At 44.0% G+C, this 25,939-nt stretch overlaps 4 protein-coding genes across 8 annotated transcripts; 3 read left to right on the top strand and 1 right to left on the bottom strand.

Moving 5' to 3' along the window:
* Positions 1-3,427: 3,427 nt before the first annotated feature.
* ugt5g1 (UDP glucuronosyltransferase 5 family, polypeptide G1) lies at positions 3,428-8,509 on the top strand. Of its 4 annotated transcripts, none has more exons than XM_086198170.1 (2): positions 3,428-3,487; positions 6,549-8,509. In XM_086198170.1, exon 2 carries the CDS (start codon positions 6,552-6,554, stop codon positions 8,136-8,138), a length of 1,587 nt encoding a protein of 528 aa, XP_086054296.1. In that variant the 5' UTR covers positions 3,428-3,487; positions 6,549-6,551; the 3' UTR covers positions 8,139-8,509. The 4 variants fall into 4 exon arrangements, with proteins under 4 accessions (XP_086054296.1, XP_086054295.1, XP_086054294.1 ...); XM_086198169.1 differs by lacking the exon at positions 3,428-3,487 and adding an exon at positions 4,837-4,972; XM_086198168.1 differs by lacking the exon at positions 3,428-3,487 and adding an exon at positions 5,022-5,106.
* A 2,427-nt stretch (positions 8,510-10,936) lies between these two features.
* LOC147238357 (G protein-coupled receptor 4) lies at positions 10,937-14,137 on the top strand. Of its 2 annotated transcripts, XM_086198179.1 has the most exons (4): positions 10,937-11,572; positions 11,670-12,079; positions 12,275-12,524; positions 13,010-14,137. In XM_086198179.1, the coding sequence occupies exons 2-4, from the start codon at positions 11,944-11,946 to the stop codon at positions 13,431-13,433; spliced, it is 810 nt and encodes a 269-aa protein (XP_086054305.1). In that variant the 5' UTR covers positions 10,937-11,572; positions 11,670-11,943; the 3' UTR covers positions 13,434-14,137. The 2 variants fall into 2 exon arrangements, with proteins under 2 accessions (XP_086054305.1, XP_086054304.1); XM_086198178.1 differs by having other exon boundaries at positions 11,670-12,524.
* On the bottom strand, positions 13,739-18,586 carry LOC147238356 (prostaglandin D2 receptor 2-like). The gene is made up of 2 exons (XM_086198174.1): positions 18,550-18,586; positions 13,739-15,715 (listed from the first exon to the last, which is right to left on the bottom strand). Exon 2 carries the CDS (start codon positions 15,673-15,675, stop codon positions 14,626-14,628), a length of 1,050 nt encoding a protein of 349 aa, XP_086054300.1. The 5' UTR covers positions 15,676-15,715; positions 18,550-18,586; the 3' UTR covers positions 13,739-14,625.
* A 4,487-nt stretch (positions 18,587-23,073) lies between these two features.
* Positions 23,074-24,023, top strand: LOC147238355 (signal-regulatory protein beta-2-like). The gene is made up of 3 exons (XM_086198235.1): positions 23,074-23,128; positions 23,213-23,563; positions 23,641-24,023. Exons 1-3 carry the CDS (start codon positions 23,074-23,076, stop codon positions 24,021-24,023), a joined length of 789 nt encoding a protein of 262 aa, XP_086054361.1.
* Positions 24,024-25,939: the final 1,916 nt, after the last annotated feature.

Below are 25,939 nucleotides of genomic sequence, written 5' to 3'. Positions count from 1 at the left end.
GAATGGATTCATGTCTAAAAACGCGATTATTGCGTCTGTAACCGATGTTTCACAGAATGACAAAAGGTACTCATCCTGCTTCTAGAAAAATTGGACCCAGAAGCTTGTAAGTCTTTTAAAAACACTGTTTTTTTTTCTGTTTTAGAATTGCTGATCTCTCATTTGCATCCTTTTGAAATGTTTTTGGTTTTTTTTAAAATCTGTACTGTATTGTTTTTATGGATCTTCCTGTGTCTTGAATAAAAGTTGATTGATTGATTTACTGAATTTTTTGGTAGCCATTATTTATATAATAATAGTTGTAATTTTTCCCATTATCCCTCCCTTTTACCCGGTGTCCCTTTTCTTTAAAAATGTATTATTTTCATTCATCTTTTCTCACCCCATCCATGTTTTCCCCCTATGCTATGATGTCACTTCCTGTGTATTTTCTGTCATCCCATCACTTTTGATTGGTGCTCTATAAAAGGAAGCATTCATACTCTTTGTCCTGATGAATTTCAATGAGTGACAGAAATATGAACCACCACATAAGTCAGAGGAATGTGAGGGCGGGAGTGGACGTTTTTTGAGTTGTAAGTTGTAAAAGAAAGGGATTTATGACCAAGAATCAAGAGTCTTTATTGTCTTTATGAGAACACATCATAATTTTGCAGAGTCTCCCAACTTAAAGGGGAAATCACGATGTGCTGCTCCTACAGGAGACCCACACCACAGCCTCTGATTAGACAGACTGGGGGTTGTGGTGGGAGGGTCCATGCGTCCTCAGTAACTCACGTTAGTGCAGGGGTTGCAGTGCTTTTTAAACCTTCCATCGGCGCAAACGTTTGAACTTTGGAAGAGGTGGTACAGGGCCGTCTGCTCATGGTCAGAGCAGAGACCTGCTGACTCTCACGACCCCCCAGACTCCTTCAAGGCAGCCGGGGGGAAGGACCTTTGCCAAGCCTGTGTAAAAACTCTAAACTTTAACACTTAATCAGATAGTCAGAGCGCACCTTGATCCAGAGCTGGGGGAGGGTGACAGAGACTTTAGCTCATGTCTTTGTAGCGTGCCCTGGCCTGGCTTCAGTATTTGGTTCATTGAGGGCTTGGTTTCAGGTTTCGGGGAGGTTTTTCGTTTCCTTTGTTTATTTTAGGCACCAGGTACACTGCTGAGAGGAAGTCCATTCACATTCTGTTGAGCTTTTTATCTGAGAAGTTGGCTGACCACAACCAGGGTTCTGTGGACGCCACGCTGGAGGGCCTGCTGAAGGCCGGCAATGGGTTGAGCACTCTTTCTACAGGCTAACGGACAATTTGGTGACTTTTATTAGTGTCTGGGCTGTTGGGGGAGTTTTATGCTCTGTGGGGGATGGCGAAGAGCTCCTTGTAAATATTTAACCTGTAATTTTTTTTGTTGTGTCCTTAAGTGAGGCTTGAACCAAACCTCTCCTGTCTCCCTTTGTGTGACAGACGCTCATGAACTGGTGCAGCTGGCATAGCTGGAAGATAGCCGTCACTTACTATAACTCACCACAAGAGGGCAGTGAAACCCTTCTGCTGGCTCTTCATTGAGTGAAGCAGCTCTCTCTCTCACACACACATACACACACACACACACACACACACACACACACACACACACACATTCGACAATACCTTCAGTAATCAATAATTGTCCAAGTTTTTTTTTTTTTTACTAACCTTCTTGTCTGTTCCAAACTTCCAAAGCCTTGATACTGGTAATATTTTGATAAAGAGCTCACTCAGTGATTTTATATCTCATACTGAGAGCAATGGGGTCTTTTATTTCTAGCACCTTCCTCAATACTTTCCTGTGTCTCAGGAGAGACAGAGAGAGAGAGAGAGAGGAAAAGAAATCTTTAAAGGGCAATTGTGCGAGCTCATAAATGCTCATATATCAAAGAAATTGCATAAAATGGTTTAACTTCTGGGATTCGTAGGTAGAAATCATGCACAAAACATTATAAATATACGTTTGCCCACTTCTCCTCTTTAAATTAGGAAAACTAGTCAAATTTGAAAAAAAAATCAGTATGTCAATCATTTATTTAGCGATGTTCAACACTGACTCTAAAGGTAATGGTGACGGTGATCAGGGTAAAGTGTTGACAGAGTCAGAGGGAGCTGGTTATGCTGCTCTTTATGTACCTGAAGGGTCAAGGGTCAAACTAGTCTTTATCAACCTTTATCTACGCATTTCATTCAAGAAATATATATATATAAAAAAATCATGTTATTCAAAGGGCCAGTAGCAGCACCGCTGTACACTGGCAGTGACCAAAGGGCAGAAAAGACTGTGACTCTGCACATTTAGACTTGTAAATTGTAGCCTAAATTCCAGGGATGACTTCCGATTTGCTCCTGTTTTTTTAAGGTGAATGACCCAGTCCAGCAAATAAAAGAGAACAATAGACGTGGACTCAATGAAACAGTCTTGTAAAGGTGATATGAACATAACCACCTTGGTAACTGGTTCAAAGGTAAACCTAGAACCAAGCAGCCTGTCAGGGAAGTGACAGCAGAAGGAACACAGGGAGGTTTTAGCGCTTCCTTGGTTTGTGTTGTACTTTTCCTTTGTCGTCATGCTTTCAGTTTAAAAAGAGATAAGCAACACTTGATATGCACAGTTCAACATGAAATTATTACAAGAAAACCAGACTGCAGTGCTATCAGAGTTATAATAGTATAAGGCCAAGATAGAGGGCCCAGGCTGAGAGAGTGAGGGTGGATGGCCCATTGCTGCAGGTTGAGGGAGGATTGAGAGTGCTAACTGTCCCTAGCATGCTAGCAAATTCCACTAGCCTGCAGTGTGACCAGACTTAAGCTGTGAATCATAATGACGTTTACCGCTGCCACAAAAGTCTCTGAGGTGGTTTAACATGAAAAATGTGAGCCACAGCTAGCAGCAAAAGCTAAGCTAACCAGCAAGTAGCTAACTAGCAACCATGCACCAGCAGCCGTAACCGCTCAGAGCCAACGTGAAGAGTGTGAAAGAAACAACATATAAAACTTGAATTTAAAAAAAAAATCACAAAATTTGACCTATTTTAAAGCTGGAAAGTAATAATAGCATCAATTTACATATTTTTATTTTAGATATTCAATTTGATTGTGCTTTTATGTTATTAAAATTACTATTTTTTTTTACAGGTTTACCACAATCCTCCTCCTCCAGCCACACTGATCACTACATAAAATGTACGTGACATCATCAACATGGACGCAGAAGCATGAGAACACGTATACAAATGAAAAGTTGATCCTTCCACAGTCTCCTTTGTAATTTCATGATCGATGGCTGGATCAATTCAACCGTCCTAGTTACACAGGTATCGCTGCACATTTTTCATCAACACAACTTGCACATGCGCAGGTTTGTGCACTGCTAGGCTTGTCTAGTCTTGTTTGTTGTTAAACTTGAACCTGTTAGTCTTGATGCTGCCACCCAGTCCGCTCTCTAGTTATCTGCAGGTTTCTGTTTCAGGTGAGAATTAAAGTTGTTTTTTTTTAAATATTATTATCATTATTATTATTATATTTCTCTGTGTTGCCAGGAACACTGACACCAATTTTGACTTTTGGCCAAAAAAACTTTAGTTGTGTGACCTTTCAAATGAATCCAAAATCATGCATTTTCTCCAAATGGTTGAAGAATTTACTTGTGGCATCTGTATTTTCGGCACATTTTATCTGCAGCATGTTTTCACTTCTTTCTTACTTTCTCCTCTGGCATGACCCGAGGCTGACCCCTGTCAACAATGTCACTGTGATCACTGCTGATGCTAACGTGTGGTCTTTGCGCCTCAAAGAACTCTGAGCATTATTGGGGAAAAAAAGGCCGAGTAAAATCTACGTTAAGACGTTGAAATTAAGAGTAATGACTGCGCAAACCTGAAAACAGCAGGATGAATGATTTACTTTATGCATGCAAGAGACTGTTTACATGAACACTAACTTCAGCTGCATGTGCAATTCCCACAAACATGTTTTTTGATTAATAAAAAACAAGTGTCAGAGAGTGATGCCGGGAGTCTGGGTAAATGGTTTAAACGCTGTCCTGGGGATTTAAATGATCCATATCATGACGCAGAACAATGGGAGGAAGGAAGGTTTGTGAACCAGCGAGCGTCTCGGGAGCTTTGTTCTGATATTTTGGCCTCAGATCAACTTTGAAAAGGTGCAATGAATTTAGAAAGGCTGCCATGAGAAAAGAACAGGAATGATTGTTTTTGTTTTCGGGGCCTTCCTTATTTTTTGACCGACCGCCATGGCAACGGACGCAGTCGTCAACAACCCCGAGTTTACCAAACAGATCAACATCTTGAATTTTTCGGATTTGCGTGTGCAGGACACAAGGTGATCACTACTCTTGAGCAACTTTATTCCACGTGCACGAGATACATTTATCTTTCATCACTTCTGTACCCAAGACATAATCCTGTGAACAGCTAGTTAAAACAGCTTTATGATTTGCTGCTCCATCTGCCTGCAATATATAATGCAGATGTGAAGGCCAGACATCTTGTGGCTATTCATTGGTGTATGTTGTAATCATATACATGTCGCATTTCAATCGTTTACCTCATTACAGTTAACAAACAGCATTTGAAGTTTTACGTCTTGATGACTGTGTCAGTTTCAAGCTTACGCTGAGTGGCCGGCTCTTTTAGTGTTCTGGACTCATAACAAGAACATGCAGTGATTTGTTAGTACTTGAAAGGTAAAATAAACTTTTTTGGGTGATGTGTCACTTTAAGAGCCAGAAACATCTGTTTTGACTGTTTGAGTTGAGAGAGAGAGAGAGAGAGAGAGAGAGAGAGAGAGAGAGAGAGAGAGAGAGAGTGAGAGAGAGAGAGAGAGTGAGAGAGAGAGAGACTGTTAATATCGTTTTCTCTCTCTCTCTGCAACAACTGCTCCTCGAGTCAGGCTAAGGAAATACATCCAGACACCGAGAGGCTTCACTTCTTTGGTGAGTGTGTCAGGAGGTGTTACCCAATCAGCAGGGACCATATTAACAATGTGGTGCACTTGCGCAACACAAGTTCAGTGCACCAACAAAACACAACGCTGAATGTAGCCCTGATGTTTGACGATACACTCTCGGTAGGTAGGACAATAGTTCACTCGATTAACGTGTCTTTTTCTTTACCGGAGCATTCTTCAATGCAGTTTTCCTGGTAGTGGCTGACTGTTTTTCCCTGGTGGAGGTTTATGTAACTCCACAGAGGCAGAGGGGAGGAGGGGAAGGCTGCACTTCACTGATATGCCTGCTCACTTTATTTTCCCTCTGCTGTGTGACCTTGCTGCTTCCTCCTTCCCTCTTTCCCTCACACTCCCATCTCACACTCCCCGACTGGGTCCCAGTAAAGGTTCTCCCTGTGTGCTCTCTGAGCTTTCCTCATCACTGCAGCGTCACCGATCAATTCTGAAGTCATTTGGAGTTCCCCAAGATGTCATAAGTTGCTTAAAAATTCACACTATGACAGATTCATTAGCAAACTATAAAACCAATTCATATTATTTAGGTGATTTAATCTAACAACCTTTTCATTTAGGAGCACTATGCAGTATAATATCAGGGAAAATGCGTTAAATAATGAGAAAAACAAAGAGGGATTTAAAATAATGGGCTTGGCATTACTAGCATTCACTGCTGCGTTTCAGACCAAGCTTCACTCCTTATTACTACCCTTTAGACCTCTTAGTTACATATAATCCACAGGCTGGACTTTGACCTGGCAGAATTTGGTCTTAGCGTGTAAAAGTTATGCGTAGACGCAGATATCTGATAGTTTCTGCTCAGGTATGACCTGCGGACAATATCTGGATTTTGATACAACAAGGCAATTGAGGTGAGGCCAAATTTTTAGTGTCACTTTTGAACGAAGAGAACTAAGTCAACATGAATATGTATGATCACAAACTTAACGTTTATAAGCTTGGAGTTGTTGAGAAATTTCACAATCGTAATTTTTGCTTTTTAGATGATAACAGGAGGGCGGTGCTGTACTGAGCAATCGTTTGGGAAGGTTTTGCAAATTCCTTCAGAACGAGTGCGAGGGCCTCAGTTGGTCGCGCTCAGATACCTTGAACAAGTGGAAGCATTATAGTTTATTACTAGCTTAAATGAAAGTTTGTGTAATTGAGCGTATGGCTGGATAAAAAAAAGTACTATCAAATTATGCACTTCAGAGTTTGTAAAACTAACGTCTTCGGAGGGTTTTGCTGGTTTTTGTTTAGATGGTTGCAGTTAGCGTTCTGGACTGCATTTTGGATTCACGAAGACAATATGCAGCAGTGAGAAAAAAACATCTTCATGACATCAAGACACTTATTTGTAAATACTTCAAAAGTAAAAAAATGTTTAGGTTAAGTATTGCTTTAGGTAGAAAATACAGAGGCCTTTCACAAATTAGATTTTGCTTCCATACCTTCCTGCACAATGGGGGAAAAAGAGTTTGGTTTATGCAAAATGAAAGTTTGTAAATCACTTCAATTCTAGCATTCTGAGCTACTAGATACTTCAACACTGTCATTTCTCTCAGGCAATGTCCAGCACCACCCCCGTATTCCTGGCAGTATTCTGCTTCCTGTTGCTTCGAGCCTCAAGCTGCAATGGCAGCAAGATTCTGGTGGTACCTGTTGATGGCAGCCACTGGATCAACATGAAGGTGATTCTCCAGGAGCTGCAGGCCAGGGGACATGACATCACTGTGCTACACTCTGCCAAAAGCTGGTACATCACTAGTAACTCTTCTCTTTATACTTCCATTCATGTGCGCATGCTGGAGGATGAGACAGATAAGAACTACTACAATAAAATGCTACTGGATGCTATGGAGTGCCGCAAATGGCCAAGTTTTGTACGCAGCTTTTGTCAACAGAACTTGATCACAAACATGTTGGTAAAGGGCCATGAGATCCTTGTCAGAGCAGCTGCCGCAATGTTGGATGACCCCGTTTTTATAAAAAGGCTGCAGGATGCCAAGTTTGACTTAATGTTCACGGACCCTGGTCTGACCCTTGGGGTTCTTCTGGGTAATTACCTCAAGTTGCCAATGGTTTACAATGTGCGCTGGATTAATAACGGAGAGAGCCATTTCACCATAGCTCCATCTCCTGTCTCCTATGTCCCTGTGTCCGGAAGTGAATTGCAAGATGAGATGGATTTTCTAGAAAGGACCAAAAATATGTTGCATCATTTCTATAGTGTCATTGAGCAGTACTTTTTCATTAATCCTGCATACTCAGAGCTGATCCAGCGGCACTTCCCTCCTGGAACAGACATGCTGTCTTTGCAGCGTGCAGCTGATATCTGGCTGGTGAGGGCAGATTTTGTTTTTGAGTTCCCACGGCCCACCATGCCCAATGTAGTGTACATTGCGGGGTTCCAGTGCAAAGAGGCAAGTCCTCTTCCTGCTGACTTGGAGGCCTTCATGCAGAGTTCTGGGGAGCATGGGGTGGTGATTATGTCTTTGGGGACATTTGTGTCAGCCCTGCCTCAAGAGTCCATGGAAGCCATTGCTGCTGCTTTTGCTCAGCTCCCCCAAAAGGTGGTGTGGAGGTTTGCCGGTGAAAGGCCTTCATCCTTAGGAAACAACACCCTGCTGGTGAAGTGGATGCCTCAGAATGACCTCCTGGGACACCCTAAGACTCGTGCCTTTGTAGCCCACGGAGGTACCAATGGCATGTATGAGGCCATCTACCATGGCGTTCCTGTTCTGGGACTACCACTCATTTTTGACCAGTTTGACAATGTACTCCGGCTGAAGGTACGTGGTGCAGCTCGGATGGTGGAGGCCAAGTCGCTCACCAAAGAAAGTTTCCTGGAGGCTCTGCAAGACATCCTGGAGAGTCCATCATACCGCAACAGCATACAGCATCTGTCTCGGCTACACCGTGACCGGCCAATGTCTCCTATGGACACAGCTATCTTTTGGATTGAGTACATCATCAGGAACCAAGGAGCACCTCATCTGCGCTCACAGGCCCTCAGTCTGCCTTGGTACTCCTACTTCTGCCTGGATGTGGTTGCTTTCATCATGGCTGTTGTTGGAGCCTTCGTCTGGGCTTCAGTCTTAGTTTGTAGGATTCTCTGCTGCCGGAGGTCCAGGAGAAAGTTTAAGGCAGAGTAACTAATTCTAAAGTAACTCATTCTAAGTGACTGCCTACTGTTTTTCATGCGAAATAGCCACTTGAGTACCCACAAACGGATGTCTGAATCTTTTTGAGAGAATAAAAGTCTTAATGACTGGATTTAGTCGTCATGCTCGTCTATGTCTGACACTTCAACACATCAAAGTGATTCGGCTCAAGGGAGAGGGACGTTATTTGGTGTTATATATTGCTAATTAATAAGCAGTTATATATTGCTATCTAATAAGCAGCTCTTTTAATTTTTAAATGAAGATGATTGTGCTGAGAGCTTCCATCCATCCATCATCGTCTTCCGCTTATTCCTGTCTATTAAGGGTCGTGGGGGGCTGGAGCCTATCCCAGCGTCTACGGGCGAAAGGCGGGGTTCACCCTGGACAGGTCACCAGTCCATCGCAGGGCCAACATACAGAGACAAACAACCATTCACACTCACAGTCACACCTACGGTCAATTTAGAGTATCAATCAGCCTCGTCCCCTCTTGATGTCTTTGGACGGTGGGAGGAAGCTGGAGTACCAGAGAGAACCCACGCAGACACGGGGAGAACAAACTCCACACAGAAAGAGTGTCACGTGCCTGACTCGAACCCGGAACCTTCTTGCTGAGGCCACAGTGCTGACCACTGCACCACCGTGCAGGTGCTGAGAGCTTGAATATTTGAAAAAAGTAAATCAACAAAACCACCACTTTTAAAATTTTGAGCCCTTTTCCTCAGGACTGTTTCCACCCACATGCCATGTACACAAATATAACTAAATATGCAACAGTTGCATGTTTACTCAATGCTATTACGTACATTTTTAATTCAGGATGATACCAAAAACACATCAGTATGAACATACTTATGGCCTTAAGTCAGTGTGAGAATGTTAACGCTGTACCTTTAAACAGTAAATCATAAGACAAACCCATGTGGAGTCTTATCACAAGATCGTTCAGTTCTCCAAACCACAATCAAGTGTGAGATCATCGTGCACAATTGTTTTTGGAGCTGCTAAATTTGGAAAAGAACCTTTGGCCAGGAAAAAAGAAAAGGGCTTCATCCCCTCAAGAGAATATACCTCAAATACATTAATGACACTTCTTATTGCACTGTAGTCGAAGGTGTGTTTGGCAAGACGTTTTCACAAGACTGGGATTTGGATTAAAGAAACAGAGATTTTACAGGAGCATGGCAGCAGGGGAGGTTTGATGTCAGAGAAATCAGACTTAGTGTTTGAGTGTTGTGGTGATGAGATGCAGTTACAGTTGAAGTGCTATTATTTGCATTACTCTGTGCATGTTTGTCGTACACTTAAATGGATTTAAAGTACCTTGTTTAGTAATGAGTAGGGCTGCACAAGTTAAGAAATATTCAAACGTTCCATAAGAGTTTGCAAGAATATATGGGAAAAAGGAATAAACTTGAAATTTTGGAGTAATTTTTACAAACTGCGTTTACCTTGTCCTGTACAAACATAAAAATGTCAAAAAATGTTGAATATTCATAACCCTACTTTAGTGTGCAAGATGCAAAAGTTATACAGTTGGTATAAATTACTCCAAAAAAATGTCCACTTAATCATGTTAATTATAAAAGAAACCAAACCCACACAGCAAGAAGGTTCTGGGTTCGAGCCCCGGCTGGGACACGGGGTCTTTCTGTGTGAGTCTCCATGTTCTCCCTGTTCCTGCTGGGTTCTCTCTGGTACTCCAGCTTCCTCCACAGTCCAAAGACATCAAGAGGGACCAGGTTAATCCAGACTCTAAATTGACCGTAGGCGTGGCTGGGAGAGCCAATGGTTGTCTGTCTCTATGTGTTGGCCCTGCCATGGACTGGTGACCTGCCCAGGGTGAACCCCGCCTCTCGCCTGTAGCTGCTGGGATAGGCTCCACCCCCTGGCGGCCCTTAACAGGATCAGCAGAAGAAAATGGATGGATGGATGGAAACCCTCTTTTTTATGTTTTCAAGCCATGCATGCTTATCCTTTTCAAACTAACATACCTGTTAATTCCCATGAAATGTTTCCAACCATTTTGGATGACAAAAATAGGTCAAAATTCCCTCAATTCCTCCACCTCTGCATCCCTGGCAATGATCACGTCCAGTTATATTGTCTCAGCCAGTACATTTCCTTTGTCTTCATACAGCGTTACTAACACTTCATGTCTCCAGTGCTGTGGCTTTTTATGTAACAAAAGGATGCAACACAACTTCCTTCCTGGTCTTCATTTTGCAGAACTGCACTGTTTTGCCAAATGCAGCTGCTAAAACATGAATTGTTTAATCTTGTTTTCACTGACCCAGACTTCCCTGTCTGCAGCTCCCTATCTCAGCATACATGTGGGCTACAGAGCTGCAGGCGTACCTTTCTGCCGATATCTGGACAGCACGGTCATGTCTCAGAGGACTCAGTTCATTAGAGACAGTCTTATCAATAAATCAAAGATTGGAGACATTTTTAAGGAAGCAAAGTGACTGATTAGACCCTCCCTCCTTTGAAACCATGTGGTAAAAATACTGCCTTACACCCATTGTCTCAACATACCCATTCTTCCAAAAACAATTTCAATTGTGTGCATTTTTTCCCTCCCTGTGGTGCTTTGGTAGAGTTCATTCTGGGTAAGTTACACTTCAATGTCAAAAAACTATATTAATAAAATTATTTTTAAAAAATCACTGGATTATTTATGTACAGTGTATTTTAGTGCCTTTGCATTCAACTCAGAAACATTCCTTTATTTTGAACCCAGGAAACTGTTGTTTTTTGGGTGGGGGGGGGGGGTCTGGTTTCGTTGGCTGTCTGTCCATCATCTCTTTTTTGAAGTCAGATACTCTTGCACACTCATGTAAAACCAAGAAACAGGTCTGATCTGTAAAAACATTTGTTTTTCTGAGAATTTTTCAATCTCAACAATGTTGTTGTAGGTATAAATTTGATTTGCACACACTTCAAAAATGCATGTTTAACAGGATAATAAAGGGATGCAAATCTAAAGCGCATGTTCCAGTGTGTTTAAAAGCATGTAGAAATGGGTCCTAGCAGAAGAGTAAATGTGTTTATGGCACTCAGCCAGCAAGCAACAGTCTAAAGTGGATATTCCACAACAGTCCCCCCTCTCACAGCTACTGTCCACCTTCATCATCCTGTCTGCTATGAGGAGAGAGAGAGAGAGAGAGAGAGAGAGAGAGAGAGAGAGAGAGAGAGAAAATGAGAGAGAGTCTATGTTTTTGTTCTGGGCAAGAAAGGCGTTCTCATGCCTCAGGATGTTGCCTTTAAAGCTGAAGAAGTGGACTTCCTGTGGCGGAAACGATCACAGAATAGACAAGAGTTGGTCGAGACACCGTGTTCCCAACAATTCTTTAGTGCAGGTCACTCAGCTGCAGAGCTCGTAGGTCGCTTTCGTGGAACTGTTTGTCTCAACCCGTGAGGTGAGTCTTGGACAGAGATTACACAATTGGTTAAAAGCCTCCTCCACTTGTTGACATCAAAAGATCTGGTATTGTTGTCTCGTTATCTGCTATGCAGGTGTTTGTCTCCCCTGATGGATTGTGGATGCTTGGAGGACCGGTTCTCTGACAGCATAAAATCTGAGCCTGGCTTTTCCCAGAGGAGAAGGCATTCATGAATATTACATAATGGACGAGTAGTAGCACTTTACTCATGAACTGAGATGTTGTTTTGTCTTTTTCTTTTGCATAAATGATGAGTATTTCCACTTGAAATTCTGCAAGTGTCACCAATTTATGTCTGAGTCAGGTTGTATCTAGTTTCCGGTGTCAAGTGTTTGACCAACGGAGTCATGTCCAATGACAGCTGCAATCTTCCCTTGGACACGGACACGTTTGGCTTGACGTGCATCTATGGCCTGATCTTCTCTTTGGGTCTCCCCAGCAACCTCCTGTCTCTTTGGGGAGTGTACCACCTGGGCCGCTCAGGTGGGGGAGGCTGTCAGCTGGTCTACATCCTTAACCTGCTGCTGTCAGACCTCCTCCAGCTGCTCACATTGCCACTGTGGATTCTTTACCTCCAGGGTGCCCACCGTTGGCCCTACGGCCGGCTGACCTGTGAGCTGGTGGGCTATGTGTTTTATGTCAACGTGTACGCCAGCGTAATGTTTCTGTGCCTGATAGCTCTGGACCGTTGCCTGGCCATCGTGTACCCGCTGAGCAGTCGCAGGGTGAGGACTGTCAAGGTGGCAGCAGTGTCAGGTGTGGCCGTGTGGAGCCTCACATTTCTCTTCTGCCTGTTTGGGCTGCTGCCATCAGTTTTTGACTCGGACCGACTGCTGTGTCTGGAGCAGTACCCCGTCAGTCCCAGATACGCTCGCTTTAAGATCACCACTGTGGCTCTGGGCTTCCTGCTACCATGCACCATACTAGGGTGAGTTCATCCTAAAATGACATTGACAATACTCTGTTTAATCCAGGCATGCAGGACGAAGTTCCCTCGTCATCAGTGGTGAGAAAAAAAACCTATATGATTTACATCATGGACAAAAGAAGAAAACAAATCTTTACATGTGTTTGCTAGTATGTACAAAAAAGGGGAATATAAATAAACTTATCTTTATTCAGATACTATTAGCTAATATCTGCTAAAATCTAATGGAAAATATTGGCTAACTGCAAATCCGTCAAAAATAAAAAGATCCAACGTTGTGCATTCCTTGTTTAATCCTATAAGAAACACTGAATTAAATCCAAACCCATTCATGTAAAGATTCTGTGGTCAATTTTTCCAGCCCTTCAAGAGCTTTAATGGGAGTGTTGAAATTTATGGAACACTTATCGTTCTTTTTTTGGTGTTTGGTTTCGTCTATTTTGTGTGTTCTGATGAGTTCTAATCTTGATGTACTCCTTCCTCAGCTACACCTCGGCTCACATCGGGGTGACGCTTCGACGATCTCCTTCCCTCTCTGACCACGAACGCCACAAAATTGTAGGCATCCTGGTCGTCATCACTGTCAATTTCATCGTTGTGTTCGGACCCTACCACCTTGTAGGAGGATACCGATTTGTTTCGTTGCTGTTGACTGATGAGCCACGTGCGTTTGAATGTTCGATTTTCCTCGTCTATCGCCTCTGCTACGGTCTGACCAGCCTCAACACCCTCCTGGATCCTCTCTTCTACATCTTCCTGTGTGCTGACGCCCGGCTAGAGCTGCAAAGGTCCCTGCCCTGTCTGGGACGAGGTCAGAACACCTGCAAAATAATTAGCCTTCGTCCCAGAGCTCAGCCAGACACTCAGAGGGAGAGCGAAAATGGACATAATAATCTTCTAGCAGTATAAACTTGATTTAAATTGTTGCTTACAATTCAATGCATGAAAAATATGGAAATAAATTGTTTCACATTTGCAAAATATATGCAATTTTGTGAGGACCCATTGTGAGATATACCACCAAATTTGATATTTGTCGGTGTTTTTTTCTTTTATACCAGTGTATGGAACTGAACCACATTTCACAGTGTTTACATGAATTAAAATTCATCTTCCATCAATTGTTGTTTTTCATGTAAGTCCTTCTAAGTGTCGTGTGAATCTTACAGAAAAACGTGACAACAGTATTCAGCTAAAAGTTTAATAATGCAACAGTTTTCGTTCATGACTACGGTAAAAGGTCATATCAGGGAACTAATGAGTCGAGTCTGGTTTGCAGCATCGGATATAACGGATGTGATGCATTACACAAATATATGACTTGTATTTTGGGGTAAAATAGCAGGTTTAAATGCTATACAAAGCACGAAACAAAAAGTGAAAGAAGAACGGTTTGTAGAACAAAATATATATGATATATATCTCAAACAACAATGTATTTTTAGGAAATGATTTATCAGAAATACCATTATAAGAGCTTTGCAATGTAAAAGAGGAATACTTGATACATCTGTAATTACATGGAGAAAATAAAAAGAACAAAGGAAACATGAAGTACACTTCCAAACCATTAATTTGTTCTTCGTCTATCAGGCTCTCTGGTAGAAAATTCCTGCCAAATTTTTCAAAGTAAAAGCACAAAGAATACATTTGATCATAATCTACATTTGAGAATCAAACTTAAATTCTTGATGTCAGGATGATGTTGCCTTTTACATTAAAATAATTTGATTTGCTGAAGACATTTTGACTGTTACTTTTCACCTTAATGGTGACAAGATGTGGCATAGAGAACGTGCCAGAGTTTGTATTCTACCATGATTAAAGAACTTGAACAGGGCAGGATTCCACTGAGTATTTTTGTGATTGTTGTGGCAACTTTTCTTAAAAATTCTGAAAAAAAAATCTGCAGGATGGACCCGTCCAGGGAGAACCCTGCCTCTCCCCTGAAGGCTGCTGGCGTAGGTTAACATACAGCCCAACCTGTTCTTTTTCATAAAACAGATGGAAAAGGAACGTCTTTGTTGTAACCAAGGTCCTGCTCTTGCTCCTTTGCTTTCAGGCACAAGTTTAGAGGGGAGTTCCTCTGCTTCAGCGTAACCTACGGGGTGCGGGTGAAGCTCTGATTGGTGCTGCGACGCCGTGCCAGCTCTGCCAAATCCTCGGCCAAAACACTCTCCATCACCGCACCCAATGAATGTCTTATCTTACTGCACAGGTCAGGGCAGCTGAACACGTAGAGAACTGGGTTAAGGACACTGTTAAGGAAGCTGATGGTTGCTACAGTCGGGAGAGCCTTGCGTATAAATCCTTGGACAGGATGCTGACGTGGAGCCAACACTTCCATAAGACTAAGGAGATGGTATGGAGCCCAGCAGAAAACAAAGCTCACCACCACAGCAACTACAAGTCGTACAAAGCGGTAAGGGCGGCGACGGCCTCTGTGCGCCAATTCCACATTAACAGACACATAGCAAAATATGATGATGAGAAGAGGTATCAGGAAGGCAAGAAAGAACTTCATGATGGCCAAGGCCTCCTGCCGCTGCTCACACAAGGACTGCAGGTCAAAGGGCTCACTGGGGAGTAATCGAGCATAGTTGTAATAACAGAGAACCTTGCCTGACGACAGAGGGATAGTATCTCGGAATATGTAGAAAGGGATGGTGCAGAGTAAAGCCAGCACCCACAACAACCCGCATACCTTCCCAACTTGTCTGACATTCCTGTAGTTGTGGGTCCAAACCGGTCTCAGCACCACCAAGCAGCGGTCCATAGAAATGGCCGCTAGCAGGAAGCCACTGACAAACATGTTGAGGAAGAAGATGGAGGAATGGATGCGGCAGAAGACTTCGCCCAATGTCCACGTGTTGCCACGGGCTATGTAGAGTGTGAAGAAGGGTAGAGCGGTGGTGGCTAGGAGGTCAGACGCCGCGAGGTTGAGGATCCAGATGCTGATGACAGAGAGGCGGACGTGGAAGCTCACAATTCCGAGGATGAGGAGGTTTTCCAAAATTCCAATGCAAGACAACAGGCCATGCAGGGAAACAGTAAAAAGACTCAGAGGACTCATTTGGATGCTGGGGTTCGACAGGGTAACACTGACATTTGCTATCTTCTGTATGAGAGGACAGTAGACAGGCGAGGGCATCTTGGATGGCAATGTTAGAATGTAGCTTTAGCGCTGGGATCTGTAACAGAGATCAGAAAAAGAGGTGAACAGGAAGTTACAAGAGCCAGAGTGAAATTTCAAAAATATGGAAAGAGGATAGTTTTGTTGAGAATGTTTTCTCTTTCAGTATTAACTGTCTGTTGAGAAGTTTTCGCTCACCTGCCTGATATATTAGGTTGACTAATAAAACTATTGCCCTATAATCGATTAATCCTCTCTTCATGCACATGATAAAGTAAGATAAACTTCCTCATTTATGTCTTGTCTGATATGTTAAGGGTTGCGGTGGGGGGGGGGGGGGGGTGGAGCCTATCCCAGCAGCCTTCAGGTGAGAGGTGGAGTTCCCCCTGGACAGGTCACCAGTCCATGGCAGGGCCAACACATAGAGACAGACAACCATTGGCTCTCCCAGCCACGCCTACGGTCAATTTAGAGTCTGGATTAACCTGGTCCCTCTTGATGTCTTTGGACTGTGGAGGAAGCTGGAGTACCAGAGAGAACCCAGCAGGAACAGGGAGAACATGGAGACTCACACAGAAAGACCCCGTGCTGCAGCCGGGGCTCCACCCACAACCTTCTTGATGTGAGGCGACGGTGCTGACCACTGCACCACCGTGCCGCTTTAGTTTTGCATAAATAAATAAATAAAGTAAATTTCAGATATTACAAATGTTTGTGGATTTTTGAGGAATACAGTTTTTAGTGATCATTGTTAGATTATTTTATTAATGTGGTTTACTCTAATTGTTTGGATGACATGACTTCTTTTCAAGTCATCAGACAGACAGCAGCCAGTAATGCTCTATTTAAGAAACAAATTGCCCCCCCCCCCCCACACACACACACACACATACACCTCAGCTGAAGTGACACGTGTACCACGCTGTCTGGCAAAACCTCAGCTACAATAGTGCTGACTGCGCACATAAACTGAATCAAAAGATTCTTCCGGATTCAAAGGCTGAATCCTTCTTGCTGTGAGGTGACAGCGCAAACCACTTCGCCACCGTGCCGCCCTGAACAAGAATGAACAATGGATATCAAACCAAAGACAACATAGCCCTATGGAGTACAATTTCAGATGCTTTACAAAAGCTAAAACTAAAGAAATGAGGACTGAGACGGTTGTTTTGCAACTAATAAAAAATTCTACATTAAAATGGATTTTATTGACACTTAATGAAGCATTTGAAGCTCTAGCCCATCATATTTTCAATAAATTAACATCTTTTACATTCAAAGTCACACCAAAATAGTTCACACAACGCGAGACGGTGATATTGTATGCGGCCACTTTGTGCATTGGCAGTGCTGACTTCTTCCTGTTAGCTCCCTGCTAACTTGAATATGGATAAATAACCTAATTACCCGACTCTTTTACACTTCCACAAACGTTAGACGTCAGAGCAAATGGATCAAAATTCAGATCCTGAAACAAATAATTTTGTGGGCAAGTTTACGTCCTGGTTAGAGGAAGTAAACCATTTGATAGGCAGAAATGAATGTGCAGTCGGACTTTTGGTTAACTTCAATGGGAACTGAATCCCGCAGCTCTTAGAATGTTTAGTTTAATTTAGTTCCAAATTGTGCGGTCAAGCCCAACACCATTTATCTGCTGTTTTTACAAACTAATGACGACGTATCCTAAAACAGAGCCTTCAACTAGGAAGCAACATGTCTCAGCTGCAGTTAGTTAGTTAGTACTTGGTTAGAAACTAGTAATTGGTGATGAATACATTTTTTTGATCCTTGGGATCTAGTTTTGTTTGACGCATGCTCTGTGATGGTTTTACATTTCATGTGTAAAATATTAATTACTTGAACAACCAGCGGAGAAAAAGTCAGGTTTTATTGAGCCTTCTGCTGCTGTGCTGATTACTGTCAGGGAGACTTTGATGGTTTTTTTTGTTTGTGGTTATCATGCGAACGCTGAACAACAAGTTGACAGTCTTCTTTTCCACATTGCCCACATCCTCTGTGTCACGTGGGGGCCTTTGAGAACCTTATCTGATCATAGAACCCAACGTGTTAAGGTGTAGAAGTCTCTTCAAGTTGATGGGTTTGTCAGTACAGTATGGTTGGAAGTTCTCACACAACAGTTCTTCAAATGCTCAATCTTGGGTTAAAAATAGATGTCATGTACTTCAGAGGAACCAGCTTTCTAAGAAATGTAAGCGAATACCCCAAACAAATGTGTTTGTTTTTTCAATACAACACATTTGTAATGTCTTAATGCACTTTTACAAAGACTACAATCCAAGATAGATTTAGTTCTTATCCATCCATCCATCCATTTTCTACCGCTTATCCTGTTAAAGGTCACGGGGGGGGTGGAGCCTATCCCAGCAGTTTTTGGGTGAGAGGTGGGGTTCACCCTGGACGGGTCCCCAGTTCATCACAGGGCCAACACATAGAGACAGACAACCATTCACACTCACAGTCATAGCTACAGTCAGTTGAGAGTATCCAATTAACCGCCTTCCCTCTTGATGGAGAGAACCCACACAGTAACAGGGAGAACATGCAAACGCCACACAGAAAGACCCCATGCTCCAGCCGGGGCTTCACCACAACCTTCTTGCTGTGAGGCGACAGTGCTGACCACTGCACCACCGGGCCGCTTTAGTTTTTATATCTAATAAAAAAATATATTAAATGTTATCAACATTATCAAAGATTCTATTCATTTGATTTCAAAAACTGACAAAAAGTGAAAGAGGAAATGACCCAAGTGGATTTATCGGACCTTTTTTTTTTGTTTGTTTGCGTTATTCTCTATATGATTTCTTCATTGTGTCTGCAAACATCAAAAAATGTTTCCCTCAACATGAAATAAATGAATAAATCACTCACCTATTTCTCCAAGTGTAGTCTGAGAAAGTCTCTGTCCTCGTAGGGTTTGACAAGAACCAGAGGTGGAGCTATAAAAGGGTGACTTTCTACTCAGCCTACGATGTCTGCAGTGCAGTGTCACCTCAGATTCTTTGATAAAGTCTCTTACAGTAAAAGAACCCCGGTGAGGAAATGAGTATTTATGTGTAATCGAGGCTTTTTTCTTTTTTTTTAGCCATATGAAAATCTCTTACCAGCTTTTGTTTTTCCAAACCTTGCTGATAAATTGAAGTTTTTGTTGTCCTGTCCTTCGGGTCTGTACTCTTCTTCTTCTTCTTCTTCTTCTTCTTCTTCAGACGCATCTCGGACTTGAGTTTTGGGACTCATGAACAAGCTTGTATTGTTTTTGCAGATGCAGGATGGATGATGTCGGACCCAATAAAGCATCTCCACGCTCATCTAGATAGGCCAGTCGCATTAGCACACGCTTAGCATAAGCTCACTCAGGTTGTAGTTTTTTTTAGGCTAGCTGCCTATCAGTATGTTACTAGCATCGCAGCTAAGGAGGGAGGTTAAGCTTTGTTATCTTGATGTGCCTTGGAAGGAGTGCTAATGTTCCTCCACTTGCTCCTATAAGTTAGTGGGTTCTTACCAGGGTAAATATATAAGATAAACTCGCATCAATGCTGCTACTTGATGATGGAGAGATGCCTGGGATTTATTTTGATACACAGTGGCGACACTTTGTTCTCGCCAGACGAGCCCTCCAGATCAAACACTCAAGACATGACTTGATCCTCAGCTTCAAACAACTGAGACTCTGGGTCAAAGGCTTGAAATTTGACTTTAAGGTCAAACATTTAAAACTTAACTTGAGATTCGAGGAAAATTACTTGAGACTTGTGGTCAGATACTTGAGACTCGAGGTCAAACGTTTGGGACTTTACATGAGAATTGAGTTCAAACACTTGAGACTTGACCTGAGGCTCAAGGTGTAACACTTGAGACTTGACCTGAGGCTCAAGGTGTAACACTTGAGACTTGACCTGAGGCAGATCTTTGGAAAAGAAACAAATCTGTTGAAGTGCGAAACACCTTTTTTTCAAAAAATAATTATTTCATTTTTTTGTCTTTCACTGTACCTGACATTTAACTTTCCTGTGTAGAGTGTGGTTGAACCCTGTCTTTTTTGCCTGCTTTGATCCAGGACTGCACCCAGATCAACTGAAAAAGATGAGGAGGTTTTACTTTAACCCCTTAAACTCACAGCACATTTGGATTTCAGCTGCACAGAGAAATTATCTGACGCTTAATGGCACTCTAATCTGGCAGGACAGTTTCAACTGGAAACCATTTATCTGTGCCAGCATGTCATCTGAAACGTGAGGAGTATGAATTCCAAAATACTCACTCTCAATAAAATCTATGTCAAGATGAATGGTATCACTACTTCAGGCAGTAGAGCGTAAAAACAAAAGGTCCAATTCTAAAAATATAAAATAATTATGAGGCAGAAAACTAAAAACCAAAAACATGTGAGGCTGAAACACTGTGAAACCTGAAGTTATCACAGACACACACACACACACACACACTGAGTTTCACACTAAGCTGAGGCTGATATGAAAGAAGGTGACATGACTGAAGTGATCTGTTCTGGGTTTTCACTGACACCTGCTGGTCTGATGGGGGTACTGACAGATTCCGTGCTCTCACGTTTGTGGTTCCTTTTTGTTCAAGCACTTCGCACCACAACCAGGTTTCAGATTCTACTGACTGGAAGTGGAATACTCCTGGTTTGAAAAGGTGAATGATTCTTTATTGTTTTAAATCTTTGACGCCTCAATACAAACAACTTTCATCACTTTTGATTTGAAGTGTTTTCACGTTTCATGAGCCAGTTCAAAATCTAAATGGAGCTGGGCTTTAGAGTCCCGGGGGTTCCTGTGATGGATTCAGGTGCCAACAGACAGTTCTGTATCGTTCTGACAAAAAAATATTTATTTCATTCATCCATTGAGGGTCGCAGGGGTGCTGGAGCCTATCCCAGCTGACATTGGGTAGGAGGCAGGGTTCACCCTGGACTGGCACCAGTCCGTCACAGGGCCATCAGGTGCTCAGTCTCTTGCTCAAGGATTCTTGGACATGGACACTGGGGGAAGTGAGAATCAAACCAGTGACCCCTCGGTTACTAGACGGCCACTCTACCTCTGAGCCATGCCGCACTTAATTCACCGTCTCTCCTGACTGAAATGTGAGCAGGAAGAAAAACCACTGCACAAGACACAAATTTCTGAGTAGGCGTGACGATCACGGTCTCCCTCGGCAGGGAGCAGCAGGTGACCTCAACGACGACATTGAAATCAGGCACTGCTGTGACCGCCAGACATCTGGCTGACGTCAACTCATCCTTCAGTGTATTACAGAGAAGCTGAGGGACTGCATCTGAACCCATCAAAGACATGAGAAGTGTGAGTGAGAGGTGTGTCTGGAGGTGTTGTGGTCAACTCATATCAAAAGTGTGTCTCTACCTTCTGTTCAAGCATCATTTCAGGTCATAATCTCACCATCTCTTCACTTTAACAAAAACTGAAATTTTCTCAAACTTTACAAACTGACATACAGAGGAGTCTTAAGGGGTGGGTGTTCCCTTCATTTACTTCCAGGTGTCATTGCTCTCTTTCTGTCACTCAACTGACTCAAAAGTAGAAAGTAAAACTACTGAGTTTCTTCTCTGGTCAAAGTTTCACATCACGCTGTTTTCTGGCTCTCCTCTCCAGCCCGGCTCTCACTCCTCCACAGGATGTCACTGTGGTTTTGTTTGCAATGCCTCTTCTTGTGTGTTTGTTCCAGTTGCTTCACGACAACGCCTCTGACTGTTCTATTGTTATACTCTCAGGTCACACTTGCTATCACACTCAAAGATTTCCTGTTGAGTTCACCAATGTGTGCTGAAGCTCCTCATGCAGTGGTTTATAAAAGGCAGAAATGAGCTTACTTATGGCGGCAAGGTGGTGCAGTGGTCAGCACTGTCACCTCACAGCAAGGAGGTTCTAGGTTCGAGCCCTGGCTCAGGCACGGGATCTTGCTGTGTGGAGTTTGAATGTTCTCCCTGTGCCTGTGTTGGTACTTTCTCGTACTCCAGCTTCCTCACACAGTCCAAATACATGCGAATGGAGACGAGGCTGATTGATACTCTAAATTGGCCATAGGCGTGACTGGGAGTGTGAATGGTTGTCTGTCTCTATTTGTGTTGGCCCTGCGATGGACTGGTGACCCGTTCAGGGGGAACCCCGCCTCTCACCTGAAGGCAGCTTGGAGAGAATCTGAATTCATTCTCTTCTTTTAAGAAACATGCCTGTGTTTGATTGGCAAATCAGAATAGACTAACACTGATCACATGACCAGTTCCTCCTACAGTTTTGGTGTGTGGTCTGTGAGAGGCTTAGCATGAAGCTGAACTGGTTAAGTTGCATGCCAAAGTTGCCCATGTATGGCACTGCAGAGATACAGACTGCAAAACACTGAGGTACATCCTATACTTTGGATTACAGACACTAAACCCTGATATTGACTCACTTTAACCTCTGTTATACTGCAGTCAGAGCAGGAATATACTAATGTATCTTGCTAATGCAAACAAAATGGATGAAACTCGCAGAAAATGGTCTTTGTTGGTTTTAGAATCAAAGCCTCCCAGAAATAAATCAAGGTCTGCTGCCTGGAAGAGCAAAGATGTGAATAAAGCAGAAAGAGGCAGTTAAATATTGGTTTGGGTTTTCCATGTTGGCAACAGTTCTTGATTGAGAAAAAAACATGGAAGCTGATGCTGAACTCACCTGGTTTGTTTTTGATTGTCAGGTAACTACAAAGGTGGCATGGTGGTGCAGTGGTTCGCACTGTCGCCTCACAACAAGAAGGTTCCCGGTTCAAGTCCGGCCCCGGGTATGGGATCTTTCTGTGTGGAGTCTACATGTTTGTGCGTGTAAGGGTTCTCTTCTGAATACTCTGGCTTCTTCCCACCATCCATGCAATTGGGGACAAGGCTGATTGGATACCCTAAATCACAGGTGTCAAACTGATCCAGTAAAGGGCTGGTGTGGCTGCAGGTTTTCAATCCAAGCAATCAAAAGCAACGCCTCATTCAATTTAAATCAATCAAGCTGTGTCCACACAGCTCAGGTGTTGCTTTTGCTTGGTTGGATTGAAAACCTGCAGCCACACCGGCCCTTTACTGGATTAGTTTGACAACCCTGCTCCAAATGGACCGTAGGTATGAATGTGAGTGTGCACGGTTGTTTGTCTCTGTATGTTGGCCCTGCAATGGACTGGCGACCTGTCCAGGGTGAACCCCGCCTCTTGCCCGTCGTCGCTGGGATAGGCTCCAGCCCCCCGCGACCCTGAAGCAGAAGGAAATGGATGGATGGACAGTTCTTTTAAATGTGCAACATTTGAATATTCAGTGATGTGTTGCCACCAATGTCGTGATAAGTTTTTTTGTTGTTGTTGTTTTTGACTGTGATCCAACCCATCAAGTTCTTCATGATGAGGACGCTGAGCCAATCAGTGGTGTGCTTTGTTTTCTTGCTCTGGTCTTTGTGTAAGTAACCAAAACACACTTGTGAAATATTTTCACCACTGACTTTACAACACAAATCTGATGATATTTTGCATTTTATTTCAGGTGCAGCAAAGGCCGGTGGAATTTCTCAGCCTGATTCTTTCCAAACGGTGAAGCTCGGAGACTCAGCTACTATTGAATGTTATATAGAGAGTGCAATGAATAAAAGAGTGTGGTACAAACTGTCTGCACTGAAGAGACTAGAGCTGGTGTCAAAATCTGATTTTACCTATCATCATACTACACTTGAGGAGAAGTTTGAACACCGTTATTCTGTAAAACTTGACAGCAACAACCATCATCTGACAATATCAGAAACAACATGGGAAGATGTTGGCACATACTACTGTGGTGTGGTGAAGTGGGATGAGATTCAGTTTGGACGTGGAACCGTTTTGGTACTGGAAGGAATTTGTGGCATCTCAACATGATTTCAGTCGAATGAGAACATGAAGTTATTGATCACCGCTCATTAGCTTTCTTTCCCCAAGGTTCAAAGATGAGCAGTGACTCTGTCTTCCAGCAGCCAGAGTCTCAGTCGGTGCAGCCAGGTGACTCTGTGACTCTCAGCTGTTCTGTTCTCACTGAACACTGTGCAGCAGAACACACTGGTGTTGTATGGCTGAAAAACTCTGAGAATTCTGCTCCAAAAATGAGTCACTGGTCTGGGAATACAGCTGCAACCTTTCAGAGGAATGAGACCGGCTCTGGAGAGCTTATCTGTGTGTACACCCTTCTCATGAGGAACCTCAGCTCCAGTGATACTGGAACCTACTACTGCGCTGTGGCTTCAAGTGGAGACACGTTGTTTGGAAGTGGAACCTCTTCTAATGACGGAAAGAACGAGTCGCTGTGTTGGCTCCTCCTTTACTGAACATCACAGTGATAAAAGCACAGTGTTCCTCACTAAACCATCACTACGTCATCAGCTTGCACCACTGCTCGCGCTCTGAAAGATTTCCTCTCTGTTTCTAATGCATGTCTGCATTACACCTTCCTAAACAATGCAAGCTAACGTAGGACTAAATTCAACACTGCGCAATCACTAAATGCAATAACAAAAATAATCAATTGGCTTAAATCGAACTTTAAATAACAACATGGAAAATGGCACTAACAGGACCTCAAGGTGGAGGTCAAGCGGCGTACAGCTGCCCCCGGAGGAGTGCCAGCCAGACAGGTGGGGGTCAGGGAGAGGGGCACCTGCGCGAGCATCACTACGTCATAACCTTGCACCACTGCTCGCGCTCTGAAAGGTTTCCTATCTCTCTTTCTAATGCATGTCTGCAATTCTAACTTCCTAAACAATGCAAGCTAAACGTAGGACTAAATTCAACACTGCGCATCACTAAATGCAATAACTACAATCATAAATTGGCTTACATCTAACTTTAAATAATGTAGCGTCCCCCCTTACCGACAGAGGTGCGGAGGCAGTTGACTGTTGCTTAGTTTTTATTTCAACTGAACACAGGCTCCAGGGAACGCACACACCTGGTTTTCCCTCTCTCTTCACACGTGCCCGCTCACACACACTTCCGCACGCGTCACCACCCACACCTTGCCCTAGCCAAATCACCGAGAGTTGCCTTCACGGCGCAATGGACACCACGATGACAATTAACAGGACAGAACAGCCTATGTGAACACAATTTAAGATGCACAGATGCCTCTGTGGCCGCAAGGTCCCCATGGAGGCCGGAGACTCAGCGCCCACAGGCCCCGCTCCTGAGGGCCTTGGTGGGGCGCCAAAGCAGATCCCCAGTAGGGTGCCAACCTGTCTCGATGCAGGGCCACCCTCCGACCCCTCGGTGGTAGCCGGACCCTGTACACGACCTCTCCGAGTCTCTCCACAACTTCACAGGGCCCCACCCACTCGCTGTCCAGTTTCGGGCACCTGCCCTTCTTCCTCTGTGGACTGTGGACCCAGACGAGGTCCCCCGCTTCAAACGGTGGTCCACTGGCCACTGGTCATAGTTCCACTACTGTCTTGCCCCAGCCAACCGTAGCTGTTCCTGTGCGAACTCGTGTGCCGTCTCCAGGTGCTCCTGGAGCTTCCTGGCATACTCTGGACCCGGGGGTCCAGAGCAGCCTCTGGAGCTGGAGTACGAATCTCCCGGCCCAGCATGAGCAGGGCAGGAGAGCAGGCCGTAGAATCTTGAGCCACCGACCGGTACACCATCAGCACCAGTGGTATGTGAGTGTCCCAGTCCCGCTGGTGTTTGGCCGTTACGATAGCCAGCTATTGGGCTATCATGCGGTTAAATCGTTCAACCAATCCGTCGCTCTGTGGGTGGAGGGGGGTGGTGCGGGTCTTGTGGGTGCCCAGTTTCTGTGCAGCTGTCACAGCGTTGGCAAAAGTCCACCACGTCCCGCCTCTGCTGTCCCCAGTAAAAGCCCTGCTGTAGGCAACGGAGTGTTTTGCCCACCCCGAAGTGTCCAGACCCTGGGGCCCCATGAACTGCCCACAGAATCACCGCTCGTAAGCTCTTAGGAACCACCACCTGCCATCGTGTCAACCCAGCGGCTGGCTCCTTCCACCCCCTTTCTAGTACACCGTCATACAGCCGCAGGTTCTCAAACATTGACCATGGTCCCTTTGTGGCTCGAGAGTGCAGACCCACCTCTTCCCACGACGGCCGGCATTGTTTCGCTACCCACGTGAGTGCTGGTCTGATGTCAGCGTCCTCCTCCTGCAGCCGCCTCCACTCCGCCGCATCCACAGCCATGCCCTCTCAGTTGACCGCTGTCCCCACCGCTGCGCATCTCGCCTTTTGGTCGCAGCCTCTC

Source organism: Aulostomus chinensis, chromosome 24, assembly GCF_037954235.1.
Source record: "Aulostomus chinensis isolate RoL2024-O1b breed Wild chromosome 24, RoL_Achi_v1.0, whole genome shotgun sequence".
Taxonomy (NCBI): Eukaryota; Metazoa; Chordata; class Actinopteri; order Syngnathiformes; family Aulostomidae; genus Aulostomus; species Aulostomus chinensis.
Note: the sequence above shows the minus strand (reverse complement) of the source record. Positions and strands in the feature narration are given on the sequence as shown.